General features: G+C 44.9%; 1 protein-coding gene across 2 annotated transcripts; it reads right to left on the bottom strand.

Annotated features, from left to right (window-relative positions):
- Positions 1-7,428: 7,428 nt before the first annotated feature.
- On the bottom strand, positions 7,429-13,879 carry yy1b (YY1 transcription factor b). 2 transcript variants are annotated; one of them, XM_056428675.1, is made up of 5 exons: positions 12,926-13,879; positions 11,381-11,543; positions 10,562-10,622; positions 10,088-10,246; positions 7,429-8,564 (listed from the first exon to the last, which is right to left on the bottom strand). In XM_056428675.1, the coding sequence occupies exons 1-5, from the start codon at positions 13,536-13,538 to the stop codon at positions 8,382-8,384; spliced, it is 1,179 nt and encodes a 392-aa protein (XP_056284650.1). In that variant the 5' UTR covers positions 13,539-13,879; the 3' UTR covers positions 7,429-8,381. The 2 variants fall into 2 exon arrangements, with proteins under 2 accessions (XP_056284650.1, XP_056284651.1); XM_056428676.1 differs by having other exon boundaries at positions 11,381-11,531; positions 12,926-13,874.
- Between the last annotated feature and the right edge of the window lie 2,266 nt (positions 13,880-16,145).

Here is a 16,145-nt window from a genome sequence, read left to right as displayed (position 1 = left end):
GAGAGAGGCGCAGAGAGAAGAAAGCGGGACAGCTCAGAGAGAGAGGAAAAGGGAGGTGAGAGGAAAGAGGGCACACGGGGTGAGAGAAGGAGAGAGAGAGAGAGAGAGGAGCGCAGGAGACGGAGAGATAAAAAAAGAGCATCCTTTGTAAGCCAGCCTCTCTTTCGGTATTCCGTGCACCTTCACAAAAAGAGGGTGAGAGGAAGAGGAGGAGGAGGAGGAGGAGGAGGAGGAGGCAGCGACGGCGAGGGGTGAGAGACCTCGGCTGGAGGAGTGAGACATGCGGCCGCATCCCAACCACGATGCTCCATACCGCTACCGTGTGTGTGTGCCCTGCACGGCCTCTTGTCTAGCCATCTTCCTCCTCCTCCTCGTCCTCCTCCACTAGTCACCACCGGCTGACCCTCCTCCTCCATTTCCCGAGGTCTGCTGTCTCACTCCCTTTTGCTCCTGAGAGCAATACCCCCCCCCTCCCCCCCCCCTCCGCTTGACCCCGCCTTCTACAAACTGGCTGCCCGACCCCGTCATCGGTCGAGTGCTGATTCGATACGCGGCTCAAATGCCACCCGGAGGGGTTAGGAATAGGATGACCGTCAGAAGCATTTTTGATTAACTCCCCCCCCCCCCCTCCCCCCCCTCGTAGCCTCACTGTTCCGCTGATTAAATCCATTTTATGCTGTCGTCGCTCATGGCCTTTTCATTCCTTTGCGTGAGAGTCCTCCCTCTCTGACAGGACGGAGTCCCTTTACGGAGCACTTCAACCGACACGGCCTCCGGTGGCGCCGCCGCCGCCACGCTGGTAATGACACAATTGTGATGTAGCAGGGGGGCGGGCGGGGGGGCATTGGGCCACCGATGTGTCCACTTAGCGGTCAATTGTCTTATATAAAGAGATCGTTGGGCCTATTTGAAAAGAACCGAAGAGCCTCTTCACGCGACAGTTGGGAGGGGTGATGGGAAGACTTTATTTAAGAGGACCGAGGTCCCTCAACAAGTGTGTGGGCCTCTCTCTCTCTCTCTCCCTCTCTCTCTCACCCTCTCTCTCTCTCTCTTTCTCCCTCTCTCTCTCTCTCTCCCTCTCTCTCCTCTCTCTCTCTCTCTCTCCCTCTCTCTCCCTCTCTCTCTCTCTCTCTCTCTCTCTCCTCTCTCTCTCCTCTCTCTCTCTCTCTCTCCTCTCTCTCTCTCTCCTCGCTCTCTCTCTCACCTCTCTCTCTCCCTCTCTCTCTCTCCCTCTCTCTCTCTCCCTCTCTCTCTCCCTCTCTCTCTCTCTCTCTCTCCACGCGGCAGCTCTGCGTTTCATTATCGCCACGCGGCAGGCGGTCTCAGTCAGAGACATGCATGAGACATTGTTCACCTGGTTAGTGTTATCCCTGGGAGGACATGTGGAGAGAGAGAGAGGGAGAGAGAGAGAGAGCCTGGGGGGGTCAAGGTCAACCCAAAAAGAGCCTCTGATACTCCTCACCGAGGGGAGGTGGCAACGGGATAAAATATGCACAGGCAATTTCCAAAGAGTATGCATTATTGAGAGGAGTAAATGGGTCCAGGATGAACATCGTGGACATGAATAGTGAATGTGATTCCTGTTTCTGGGAAAACAGCAGTCTGGGCACAAAAAAAGGAGGGGGGGGTGGAGAGGAGAGGGGGAGGGGTAATTTAAATGGTCAAATATAAACTATAAAGACTTGTCGTTGACTCACAAACAAACTGTTGTCGTGATTTAAAGCCGACGACGACCACATGAGCGAAGGTCACGTGACGAGGTCGCTGCACGCTGAGTTCCCACGCTGGAATCAACAGATGCTCCCTCCTCTTCCTCTTCCTCCCCCCCCCCCTCCTCCATGTTACATGTCGCTCCGGGGGTTGATGGACGACGAAGAGGCCGGGCTGCAGTTTACGCCAGACGTACTCGCCACCATCAGGAACCGTGTTCCTGATGGTGGCGATCGCTTATGGAAGTCCCCCCCCCCCCCCCAGTGATGGATCTCACATCGATTTGCCGGCGTCTGGGATCTCTAAAAGAAAACGTGTCAGTCGGCTCCCGTCCATCTGTCAGCCGCTCATGAGGGTGAGGGGGGGGGGGGGGGGAGGAAGAGGAGTTTAAGCCTCTTTAAGGATCCCACTCACTGTGACTTACTAAAAGTGCTTATGGTAATCTTGTTATCGCTTCAGGCTTCTGGTAATGGAGGACGGGGAGGCTGGGGGGGGGGGGGGGTCACAGGTCACGTTATCTCGCTCACCCATTGAAGAAGGGCTTCCGAACCGTTGCATCATTGTGAGCACTTCAGTGAGAGAGAGAAAGAGGGAAAGAGGGCGAGGGGGGGGGAGGGAGAGAGGGAAGGAGAGAGTGAGGGGGAAAGAGAGAAAGGGGGAGAGGGAGAGAGGGCGGGAGAGAGATGGGAGAGAAGGAGGGAGAGAGAGGGAGAACGAGAGGGAGGGAGAGAGGGAGAGAGGGAGGGGGAGGAAGAGAGAGAGAGGGATAGAGGGAGGCAGAGAGAGAGGGAGGAAGAGAGAGAGAGGGAGAGAGAGAGGGAAAAAGAGAGAGGGAGAGAGAGATAAATCTGCATGCTTCAGGGATTCTTCTCCTCCTCCATCGTGGATCGTTTCTCTGCTGTAATCTTATTTATTGCTCAGTGATCTCATCGGGGCCTCTCGCCGAGTTGAGATATCAAACCACGGGGCCACATCTAACTTGATCTACGCTAATTGGGCCCACAAAGCACACGGGGGGGGGGGAGCCCCCACAGCTCCTGTTTGATCAGTTGTCAGCGGCTGCAGCCGGGGGGCGAGCGAGGGGAGCGAGAGGATTCAGAATGTCAGGCACCTCTTCATCAACAGCTCTAAAGGGCTCTTGATCCCACTGCGGTTGCACCTTTTTTGTTGCAGTGCCTGAACGCCTCGCAGGCCGATCATCATCATCATCATCATCATCATCGCCAGTCAGTGAGGTGAAATGTGATGTGCTCCTCTGGAGAGATGGAGGTCACCTTGAGGGGCGTGACGAGCGTCACCAAACGAGGCGTTGATCAAATAAAGGTTGATTTGTGATTGACAGATGGAGGAGAGAGGGGGAAGGGAGGGAGAGAGAGAGAGAGAGAGAGAGAAACAGGACGGTACAATTCTCGCACAATCTGGACCAAACCGATGAGAACCTAAATACCTAAATAGAAAGAGGAGTGGTCACAACTCGGCCAATGAGACTGATGGTGGACACCGCTGCATTCTCTCTCCTGACCACCAGGGGGCGACTCCTCTGGTTGTATAGAAGTCTATATAATGACTCTTCTCTTGATTTATTCCCTCAGTCAACATCGTCAACATGAGTTTACGCCTCAATCTCTAGTTTTAAAGTTAATTTAGTAGATTATGTTAATTGAGTTTGTACTTGGCTCCACCCCTCTTGTGTCACTTCTGGTTGCGAATGAAACCAAGATGGCGCCGACCAAAACCAAGATGGCGGCGGCAAAAACCAAAATGCAGAACTTTAACTTCACGTCACTGTGACTCCGCCCACTTCTTTTAATAAAGTTAATTCACGCTGCTCGCTGAGAAAAGCCTTCGGATGCCGTCGTCATGGTAATCGAGGCACATTTGACCCACTTAGTATTTGGACATATACCAACATCAGCTTCTTCTGGCGTCGTGAAGTTATAATCGAGCTCTACTGCAGCCGGGGAAAAGGGGCGGAGCTCTTCAACTAATTAAAACTCAGCTTCCGAGAAGTCGACACGCTCTCACACTTCAAAGATGATGATCTTCATCGGTGATGAACCTGTTGATAATGACGAAGGACGTGTCAAAAGCCTTATAGTTTAAAATATAAATACAACAATGTAGAATACTCCGTATAGAAGTCAAAGTCTTATACAAAATACGCAAAATATTAAAAATAAAAGCACTTGTGTATGAAATTGTTTGGCAGAAAAACGGCTGTAAAAATATTTTATTAATATTGTTAATGCTGATGCATGAAAAAGAAGAATTACAAAAAATTAAGGATATTTTAATATCATAATTATAATTAAATAAAATAGAGAAATTATTTTGCACGATACATGAGATTAAGAATTAAATTATCAATGATGTCATGATTATTATTGTGTTTACTCTTGATAGAATATTGTAATGTGACTATTTATTTCATTAGTGTGTGAGAGAGGAAGAGAGGGAGGAGGAGAGGGGGAGCGAGAAGGAGGGGGAGGAAGAGAGAGAGAGAGACAGGGAGAGATGGAGGGGGGAGAGGGAGGGGGAGAGAGGGAGGAAGAGAGAGAGGGAGAGAGGGAGGAAGAGAGAGCGGGAGAGAGAAGGAGGGGGGAGAGGGAGGAAGAGAGAGAGGGAGATAGGGTGGAAAAGAGAGAGGGAGGGGGAGAGAGGGTGAAAGGGAGGAGGAGAGAGGGAGTGAGAAGGAGGGGGAGGAAGAGAGAGAGACAGGGAGAGAGGGAGGGGGAGAGAGGGAGGGAGAGAGAGAGGAGAGAGAGGAAGAGAGAGGGTGGAAAGAGAGAGGGAGGGGGAGAGAGGGAGCGAGAAGGAGGGGGAGGAAGAGAGAGAGAGAGACAGGGAGAGATGGAGGGGGAAAGAGGGAGGGGGAGAGAGGGAGGAAGAGATAGAGGGAGAGAGAAGGAGGGGGAGAGAGGGAGGAAGAGAGAGAGGAAGAGAGGGAGGAAGAGAGAGTGGGAGGAAGAGAGAGTGGGAGAGAGAAGGAGGGTGAGAGAGGGAGGAAGAGAGAGAGGAAGAGAGAGAGGGAGAGAGAAGGAGGGGGAGAGGGAGAGAGGGAGGAAGAGAGAGAGGGAGGAGACAAGTGCAAAGAGATGGAGTTTGAGAAACTGAGGCGAAGGAAAGAAGGAAAGGCATGTCTATAAATAGGTAGAGACAGACAGAGAGAGAGAGGGATGATAAGGAGACAACAGAGGTGAAGAAGAGGCTGAGAAGCAGAGCGCTGTGACACCTCCACAAATAAAGACACACATATAAACGTTCAGTCGGCCTGAAGACATCCGGCGCCGCGCCGTGAGTCTCTCTCTCTCTCTCTCTCTCACACATACTCTCACTCTCTCCTCTGTTACCTTGGCAACATATTTTCTGCTTGGAAATAGCGTCTCTCACTGAATTGCAAGAGAAGACGAAAGAAAGGATGAAATAAAGGAGCACTTTTATAAGGAGAACAGATTTAACTTATGAGACGTACAGATGGGGAAGAATTGAGTTATGTCGTTGAGCATGAATTGGCCTCCAATGGGCCGCGTGACGGAGTGATGGAGGAGCGATGGAGGGAAGAGGAGGTGGAGGAATCTGCAAAGAATCCGGTTGTGCAATGTCTTCTATATACATTTTCAGAATAGAGTTTACTGCGGTCGTTTTGTGACATTTGAAATGTTTGCGCGGCCTCGTCGTGAACCTCAAAGACGAGTTTACATCGGATATGAAAATATGCAGAGAGAGAGAGAGAGAAGATCCTCGGCTGAGGTGTTATTAAATTTAAATTTAAATCAATAATAAAAGCACACGAGGGCTGAGCCGTGAGGATCTCCTGACTTAGTCTCCACTCACAGATGAAGGGATTTGGAGAGAGAGGGAGAGAGAGGGGGAGAGAGAGAGAGGGAGGGAGAGTGAGGAATGGAGAGAGATATGCGGAGAGAGAGAGATGTGGGGAGAGAAATATGGGGAGAGAGAAAGAGGGGGAGAGAGAGGGACAGAGAGGGAGGGAAAGAGGGGGAGAGAGAGGGATGGGGAGAAAGAGGGAGAGAGAGAGTAAGAGAGAGAGGGAGAGATGGAGGGGGGGAGATGGAGAGAGGGAGAGAGGAGGTGAGAGAGAGGGATGGAGAGGGGGAGAGAGGGAGAGTGAGAGGGAGAGTTAGGGAGAGGGGGCTAGAGAGGGAGAGAATCCAGGCGTTGAGATTGTAGGTGCAAACACACTTTCACTATAAATAACCTGTTCGATGTTCCCGAAGCGGAGAGAGAGAGAGAGAGAGAGAGAGAAATAGAATAAAATCTCAGTAAACATGCAGCAAACAGAATTAATAGACAGGAGATAAAAAGAGAAGTGAGTCCCTTGACTCCTGGGAGAGAGAAGCCACGATGGAATAAGCATCTGAAAGAGAGCAGGTGTTGGAGGCCTGACAGACTTCAGCTGCATGACAAGTAGCACCCCCCCCCCCCCCCCCCGCTCCGTCAATCACACCACCGCTGGAGAAATGCTCCCTTAGTGTAAGTATAAATATATATATTAAAAATAGAAAGACCCTCAAGTGTATTTGTACCTCTACACATACGTTGACTTGAGTTGGTCTCAGGGAGAGAACAAGGGCATCTTAAATAATTAAAACATTTGAAGAATGCACCTTTGGTTATTCCCTGCTGGATCATTAACGTGACCGACAGCAAGCATGGATGGATGGACACACACACACACACACACACACACACACACACACACACACACACACACACACACACACACACACACACACACACACACACACACACACACACACACACACACACACACACACACACACACACACACACACACACACACACACACGATGACTTTGCTGTATCACCCCCTGTGGGATCAGCACCACGGACAGCGCCATCACCCGGGCGCTGCTCTTTCTCACCACTAGGGGGCAGTAGCAGCCGGCCTGCAGCGGGAGGACCAGGATGAGGCCAAAGAGCAGGATCTTAACAGGACGCTGAGGTCGACAGTTGTTCTAATCCTGCTGGCGGAGCAGAAAAAGGGAAGTGGGTTTATGTGGAAACTAAAAAAAACTGCAAAGTAAACCGGAGAGGAGGCAGTGAGATCACCCGATGCAGCTCTGAGAAGGTCAGTTGTGAACATCGAATGGAAAAACAACACAAGTAGGAGGAGGGTTTGCTTGTGACGGACATCCTGACTAATCAGATGAAAATAAATCATTTGAGAACATTTGTCAGAATAATTGTCATTTTAATTGATAATGCAGCGTTTCTAGTTGTTAAGACTTCTGGTCTTTTCTGGTGTTCTCAAAAAAAACAACAAGTTGCATCATGACACCTATTGATCGAAACATTACGTATACTAATTTATGAAAACACACTGGAGGTAAAAGTGCAAGTGTTACAAATAACACTCGAGCAGAATGCCCCCCCCCTCTGTTATATGACTAAATTATGGGATAATTCGCACTGATCAGCAGTAATTTAATGTTGTAGCCGACCTGCTGGAGGGGAAATAACTAACCACTTTATAGGCTGCATAATAATTTATAAAATCATCTCGTTTAATGCAGAAATATAATCCGCAAAACGACAGGTGACAGAGGGAAATAAATGAATGAATAAAGATTTACTGATTTTTAATCATCTCCGTTTCAGCTGTAAATAATAAACCTAATATTGCATCATTTTTTAAAAAACATCGTACGAGAACAAACCAATCAAGAAGACACTTAATAAAATCTTTTGGTATATTTTAACAGGGTTGAAATGAGCCATTTTATTGTGGGCAGTTGAGATACATGTGTGTAAATACCAACAAAAGAAAGTTAATGTTGACGTCTGTACATTTTACATTCTAACAAAACAAAAAGTGATGGTCTCGCAGTCGATTCAAAGCACGCTCCGGATATTTTTAAACGAGACTCTTGAGTAACATTTTTTTTTTTTACTCATCTGTGTAAAGACATGTTCATAGAAAATAGAAAGCAACTCATGACTAAAAGTTTAATTGGTTAACACTTTAAATCACACCTCTATCTATGTCTACGTAAATTTCAATACAGCCATACAATACAAGTATACACGGTTACTTTGTGATTAGAGAAAAATACAACCAAAGAGAGGTATGGAAATGCAAACATACAGCTGTTTTTAAACTTCTCATACGTGTGCGTGTGTGTGAAACATCAGCGATGCGGGCTCATAATGCACGAGAGGGGGGGGGGGGAATAAAAATAAAAGATAAATCACAAGTCCACTAAACATAGCCTGAGACAAGTGTACAATATGCACGCTTGTGGAAAATAAAAGCTGAGGGAAATAAAAAATACTAAATATGCTGCTGCTGCTCCTCTGGTAAAAATAGGTCTCTGATGTTTGTCCATGAGTTCCATCTTCTGGCAGCCGAGCGCCACTGGAGAAACGAGAGAGGGGGGGGGGGGGGTGTTGGGAGGGGCTTTTGGGCAAAAGTCCCTGTGTTCTTCATCCAATGTGACGGCAGAAGAAAAGGGGACGCAGGAAAACCAGCTGGATTTCAGTGTTTTTTAAGTCTTTTAAATCAGATTTTTTTCCCATATAAATCAAGAAGTCTCGAGCTTTTCATTCCGGTTTCAAGTGTGCCTCTGGGATGCTTTTCCCCCCATCCTCTTCTTTTTTTCTTCTACTTCTTTTTCCCCCCGGGGGGCTTCTCATTGGTTATTTTTGGCTTTGGCGTGTGTGAGGATGTGAGACTTGAGGTTGGTCGACTGGGCGAACTTCTTATTGCAGCCGTCGAACGGGCAGACGTAGGGCCGGTCGCCGGTGTGGATCCGAACGTGCGTGCGCAGGTTGAAGTCCAGAGAGAAGCGCTTCCCGCAGCCTTCGAAGGTGCACTGGGAGAAACGAGAGGAGCGGGGGGAGTCAGTCTTTACGCTGATCATACAGTGCGTGACATCCAATTTAAAGGCTTGATTTGACTAATCGTTACACCGTCGCCTGAACGGCGATCGTCCCGTCAGGCTTTGGGTTTCACGCCGTGAAGCCGAGTCGTGAGAAAGAACCTCGGCATGTCAGGAGTTTGGATGTTTTTTTACAACCTTTACCAAAAAAACAAAAGAGGAAATGAACAGACTGAACGGCGTGTTGAGATGAACTTCTCTGGAAGCTGCAGGCGTTAAAATGTTCAGCTAACTTTGGGTTTTACAGGTTATAAATATATATATATAATAAATAAAGAATATTAATAATACAATATAATGTTTATGTAGATTATAGTAACATGAAACTAGTTTATGTAGATTATAGTAACATGAAACTAGTTTATGTAGATTATAGTAACATGAAACTAGTTTATATAGATTATAATAACATGAAACTAGTTTATGTAGATTATAGTAACATGAAACTAGTTTATATAGATTATAGTAACATGAAACTAGTTTATGTAGATTATAGTAACATGAAACTAGTTTATGTATATTATAGTAACATGAAACTAGTTTATGTAGATTATAATAACATGAAATTAGTTTATGTAGATTATAGCAACATTAAACTAGTTTATATAGATTATAATAACATGAAATTCATTTATGTAGATTATAGTAACATGAAACTAGTTTATGTAGATTATAATAACATGAAACTAGTTTATGTAGATTATAGTAACATGAAACTAGTTTATGTAGATTATAATAACATGAAATTAGTTTATGTAGATTATAATAACATGAAACTAGTTTATATAGATTATAGTAAAATGAAACTAGTTTATGTAGATTATAATAACATGAAATTAGTTTATATAGATTATAGTAACATGAAACTAGTTTATGTAGATTATAGTAACATGAAACTAGTTTATGTAGATTATAGTAACATGAAACTAGTTTATGTAGATTATAGTAACATGAAACTAGTTTATGTAGATTATAGTAACATGAAACTAGTTTATGTAGATTATAGTAACATGAAATTAGTTTATGTAGATTATAGTAACATGAAACTAGTTTATGGAGATTATAATAACATGAAACTAGTTTATGTAGATTATAGCATTAAACTAGTTTATATAGATTATAGTAACATGAAACTAGTTTATGTAGATTATAGCAACATTAAACTAGTTTATATAGATTATAGTAACATAAAAAAAGTATGACTTCTCCCAATTAATTAATAATGGCGTTAGAGTCATCCGACTGCTTATATTCATCCATGTGCAATGATACAGGAAGTTGAAGAACACATCAAGATGCCACTTGACATGGCGAGGATTCACACCTCTGGTCCACGATGGGCGACGGTACTTATGATCCCGTTCTCGTGAATCTGACGTAAAACTGTGAAGTGCTTAAAATGTAAAAATAGTGCAAGAGTGTGTGTGTGTGTGTGTAAAGTGAGTCCCGATGCCAACCTGGAAGGGTTTCTCCCCCGTGTGAACGAGTTGGTGACGTTTGAGTTTGGAGCTCTCGACGAACGCCTTGCCGCACTCGGCGCAGACGTGCACGCGCGGCCCGTGGGTGTGGAGGTGCTTCCTCATGGCCGAGTTATCCCGGAACATCTTCGTGCAGCCCTGGAGAACAAAAAAAAGGACATATCAGCGTTATGTAGGGAGCGGATTTTTTGAAAGGGGGCGTTTTGTTCCTTTCGAAGTGGATTCACGGCTATTCTCCGGTGAAATTGCAGCGTACTGTGAACCGCTTCCCACACAGCGAATCCTCGTTGACATAGTTTGATTGCTCCCGTAAGTACATGAAAATCAATAAACGAGTGCTTTCTGCTTTCTTCACTCTTAAATAAGCTTTACAGGAATGCTCAATTACCCAGAAAGCAACACTGTCAGACTATTAAAACCACCAGGAAACTAATTTCACATCTTTAGACTCACTTTATGGGGGCACGCTATCGTCCGGGGAGCGTCGTCCTCTTTGACTTTCCTGGGCTTCATCCTGATTTTAGGAAAAAGGTATAAAGAAAAATGACGTGTTATAAATAAAAACAAACAAAAACAGACATTTCGCAAAGTCATTCCTTTTACACAAGCGCCCCGTGTTATCTCCCAGTTGAATGTTGATTTGTTTTAGTTAATCATTAGCCGGCATGAGGCCGTCTGCAGCAGTGGAAACGAGCTCGGGTGACATTTCACCTCGAGACGCTGACGTGGTCAGATTATAGAAGATTATTTCATAATGCCCACTCACTATAAACACATCTCTGGTCTCTCCATATAACACGCCGCCTATACATTGCACAGGCTGCTCGATTAATGACAACATAACTGGAAATAATAACGAAATGGAAAAAAAAGTTTTATGACCCGACACTTTTGGGGAGCAGCACTACAGATAGAGATATACACACACACAGCTTTTCAAGGTCTACTTCAGTCCATTACATTCTATTCCTTAATAAATGCTATAAACAGTGTACTCAAAGCATTTGCAGTAACACAAATTAATAACTGCACACACAGAAATGCCTCCAACATGTATTTAAAAAAATCATACCACTTTTATTTAATCTGTTCCCTCATTTATATTTAATATATTTAATGTGATGTGGGATAAATAAAAGCTTTACATATTAAATCTTGGAGGGAAAGAAAAGACAAAATGTTTGACATGATTTTCTGTTCACCTGTGTTTATAATTTGGCAACAAGAGAAGCAGAGACCCCGTCACGCACACACATGCGCGCGCACACTCACCTGGCGAACTCGGCCAGCTGTTTGGGGTCTGACAGGTCGATCCCCGGGATGCCGCCAGGGGGCAGCTTCTTCCCCGTCATGTAGGCGGAGTAGTCCGGAGGGGAGCTCTCCCCGACGATCTGCTCCTCCACCACCGACTCGTGGTCGATGTCTGTATGATCATCTAGGAACACATTACAGAGCCTGAACGGATAACACGACGCTGGTTCCCTAGCAACAAGCCGGAGGGAGGCAAACACACACCTGCAGCCCTGAAGTTACACCGGGAGTCACTGTTTACATCGTGCCTGGGATTAATATTGCACTTGTTTGTGTTTATTCGTATGCACCTTTCACAGGCAAACGCCTTGTTTGTGTGACGTAAACAGTAAACAATTCGGATTATCATTATCTCAAGTCTAATCCAACGTTCACTCAGTACTGCACATTATTTATGCACATTTTTACTTTGCAAATTATGCTGTAAACACGTGAAAATGCAAATGTATACCTTGCTACAAGGACATGAATATGTATCTATGTAGGAAACAACAAGGTGTGCACATAACTCTAAAGCCTGATTTGCACATATGTATTCCTCACATTCACCCCACACCATTTAGCACGTTTTTACTTTGAAAATGATACTTTAAACATGTAAAAACTGCTAACATCACCGTGCTAAAAGTAAAAAATATATATGTAGTACAGAAAATAACAGAATAAGTTGTGCATAATAAGCCTAAATTGCACATATGTATTCCCCCCACATTATTGTGCACGTTTTTACTTTGTAAATTATACTGTAAACATGTAAAAACTGCTAATATCACCTCGCTAAAAGTAATATATATATACATGTATAAATGTTGGACGGAAAATAACATAATAAGTTGTGCACATAAATCTAAAGCCTGAATTGCACATTTGTATTTCTAATTTAAAGCGTCGTTAATCAGGAGAGCACAAAACCAATAACATCCAGTTTTTCCACACCTGGGAGTGAAATGTAAATGAAGTGACGGGGGAGCACCTGGTGGGTGTCACGTTACACGCAGTACCGCCGCGCGGCACCGGGGCAGCAGTCAGCCCGACGCAGAGGCGACTCTGCCCGGCGGAACAACCGGAGGCGAACCGCTGAAATAATCTATCGCATGATTATTATCGCCACACGTTAGAAACAGTTACGTGCAAAACTATCCGGCAGTTGAGCATTCACGTGCGCAGATAATAAAACCCCTCTGCTGTCTGTATGTCACACACACCTCCCCTCCCCCCCTCGCAACCGCCGCCATAACTGCCCGGCCGAGACTATCGCCATTTTTTCGGGGGCCGCCGCCATACTTAAGTCTCGGGGAATATGGCGGCGCCCAGCAACACTTAAAACATGGCCTCCCTTCAAAACAAAAACATTTCCATACGACACGGTGGCGTTTCGTAGCGACAATTAACGCCAATCGTCGCCGTTTCGCGGCAGTGCGACGCACCGCTCCAGGAACTAGTCTGGTGCAGCAGGACAACGCCCTGCAACGAGGCCTCGTGTCGCGGCGAGTAACGTTTACTTACCCGATGCCCACATTGTAACAGAAAACTCCCCCTCCAGTGTCTTTATCTGCACCTGCTTCTGTTCCCATTTTCTCCCGCCGGCCTCCGAGCCGCCCAAATAGCTCTTTTTGCCCGCTTTCTTGCCCCCGGTGCCGCCCGCGCGTCTCATCCGACCCACGGAGCTTTTCCCCGCCACGGTCACCAGAGTCTGTTCGATGTACTCGTCCTCCACCCCGGGAGCCGGCACCGGGATGAGGATCTGGTCCTCGAACCCGCTCCCGCCGTCCGTGTGCATGTCCGAGTCATCCCCGCCGACCACCTCCTCCCGGGTCTGGACCAGGATCACCTCTTGGTGGTGGTGGTGGTGATGGTGGTGGTGGATCGAGTTGGGGTCGTCCGAGACCAGCGGCTGTAGCGCGATCATGGGCTGCCCGTCGTCGTCATCATCGTCCTCCTCGTCGTCGTCTTCATCGTCGTCGTCGTCGTCTTCATCGTCGTCGTCGTCCCCACCGACCACCGTGGTCTCGATGGTCTCCACGGGTATCGTTTCCACCTCTATCTCGTGAAGCTCCACGATCTCGGCCGGCATCTCCGAGCCGTCTGTCTCGATGTACAGCGTGTCGCCGGATGCCATGTTGAAGTCCGCCAGCTTGCCTCTTTCATTCACGCCGTGTTGTGCTCCTTTTTTGGGGGGGGGGGGAGACCTCACAAACACACTCAAACACACACGCGCGCGTGCACACCCCCGGCTCTAGCTCCTGCCGCTGTCTGTCCTCCCTCTTCCTCGATAACAACTCTCTTCGCTCAGTCCCACGCCAGTTCTCGTTCTCGTTGCCACTATGCTCTCCGATACTGAAACATCGCGAGACTTTGTTGAACCCAGCGATAACTCAACAGTGCTTTTTTGTTTTTGCGAAACTTTGTTGACATAATACTAATAAAAATAATTTTTTTAAGAGGTGTTGATTTATTCATCCCAAAAATCACTCATTTGAACTTTGAAGGAAAATAATACATATGATTTAGGTGGAACATTACATAACTATTGTAAATGAAGGGAACATCTGATCCACTTGTGATATCGATGTTTTTTTAAATTAGAGCTATAACTATTATTAAGCTTAATTTGTTGTCTATATTATGTTTTTAATTCATCAAATGTTCTGCGTTTTGTAAGGAAATGCCCGTCAATCGTGATAAGATCCCAAATCTATTCAGTAAAAGTTGCTTATTCAACTTGAATGTGATGAAATTGTGGAAGCAAGCTTTGCATACACAGGTCTTTTTAATACAATATTTATGGCTTGCGTAGGGGCTTTTTATTTGATGTTAGTATTTAGTTATTTTATTCATAAGTATCATTGTTTTCTGATTTAGGTGAAATATTTGTATATATCTAGAAAGTATTTTTACTTTGATAGTAATTTGTTTAGTTAAAAAAAGGTTTTGCTTATTATATTTTGTTTGTTTGTTTATGAATGTGGGCACCTGCGGTTATATATATATATATATATATATATATTTATATTAGAGATGCACCGATCAGGTTTTTTGGTGCCGATCACTGAAATCAGTATCTGCCGATCCGATAATACCGATCACGGTGTCGATTGAAGCATTCTATTTATTGTGTAGCATTATTGCCTAGGACTATGAGGAAATACATATATAAAGTAGTGCTGTGAAAAATAACGCGTTAACTCAGTTAATTAAATTACAGGATTAATTAGTTGTTGTTTTTTAACGCATTTAACGCATGCGCAGAATGAGCTTCCAATCCGTCCAGCAGCATGTCATTCTGTCTACGTGTCGCGTTAACACGACTTCGATTTCCGTCTCGCGCACATCGGGACGAAAAAAAGTCACTTACAGTTACTAGTTACTTCTTTTAAAAGTAATTTAATTACTTTACTAGTTACTGTATATCAAAAGTAATTAGTTACTAGGGAAAGTAACTTTTAAGTTACTTTTATGTCTGCTTTTTTAATGTAATGAATAGTACTGAACAGTCAAACAGAATAAACATATTTTGTAGACCTATTTATTGCAATCAACAGGGCAACAGGCCTTCAAATCAAGCAGTAGTACAAAAGTCCCTTTTAATACTTAACTTTATACAAAATAACTGTCTCTTAGATGTGGATAGGGTCTTTGCACCTGCACATAATTTACAACTCACCACCACATTTTTGTCTGTAATTTCGACGAGCAAAAAGTAATGTCCATACTTCCAGGAGAGAAAGCTCATTCTATCCGCACTGTCGGCCATGATGTGGTTTAATGCTCATTGATTGATTCGATTGGTGTTTATTGTAGCGACCCTGTGAAGTGGCTGTCAATCACAGTGTGGCACCGTGCATGCTGGTCGAGGGGGCGTGCCTGTGATTGGCAGAGTAGAGGGGAGGCGGGGTTAACCTGCCGGAAAACGGGAGTTAAGGGTGGTTGACGGGAACCGTTGTTGTTGACATTCGAGCTGCTGAGCTGAGAGGAGCACGCTGTCTGTAACATGTAAATCCGCATCATGTAAACACACTGTGTTGGTGGATGCCCAATAAAGGGAGGATTAATAACGTCGTCCCGTCTCCGTGTCATCAGTGCCATAACGTCCGAGACGTTACAATATCATTGCGCCACCAAGGTCCTGCGATGTCAGATCAGAAGCAGCTAAAGTAGCCTAGCTTGTCTTCTTGTCTGCAAGTGTTCATTTTTCACAAAAGAGAGTAACGCGAGTAACGAACTCATTTAAATTTCAGTAATTGTAACTGCGTTAGTTGATTAAAAAAATACTTCGTTACATGCTCGTTACCGCTAAAAGTAGTGGAATTACAGTAACGCGTTACTCCCAACACTATATAAGCATGTCCAGCTATAGCTTTTTATCAGAGCAGAAGATGCAGCGAGAAGATTTTCTTTGTTCTTTCTTTTGGTTTGTAAAATAAATCATGATAAACACAGAATCCTGGATTGACTGCTAAAAACCTTGTTTCTTTGAGTTCATGAGGATTTTCAACTTTCATTATCAGTTCTGTGACCTCAGCTGACAAATTCTGCATGTTTTCATGAAACTTGCTTAATATCGTATGTACATGGAAAATTGTGAAGATTGTACCAATTAAAATTTGTATTTTAATTTTTTAAAATCAGGAGCACACACCATACTCCTATGGTTGAATTTATGAATGTGTGTTATCATTAATTTAAAGACAAACATTTCCATGAACACCCAGTAATAAAAAATCAA

The sequence above is a fragment of the Pseudoliparis swirei genome, chromosome 12 (assembly GCF_029220125.1).
Source record: "Pseudoliparis swirei isolate HS2019 ecotype Mariana Trench chromosome 12, NWPU_hadal_v1, whole genome shotgun sequence".
In the NCBI taxonomy this organism is placed as follows: Eukaryota; Metazoa; Chordata; class Actinopteri; order Perciformes; family Liparidae; genus Pseudoliparis; species Pseudoliparis swirei.
This window is presented reverse-complemented; position numbering and strand designations above follow the sequence as displayed.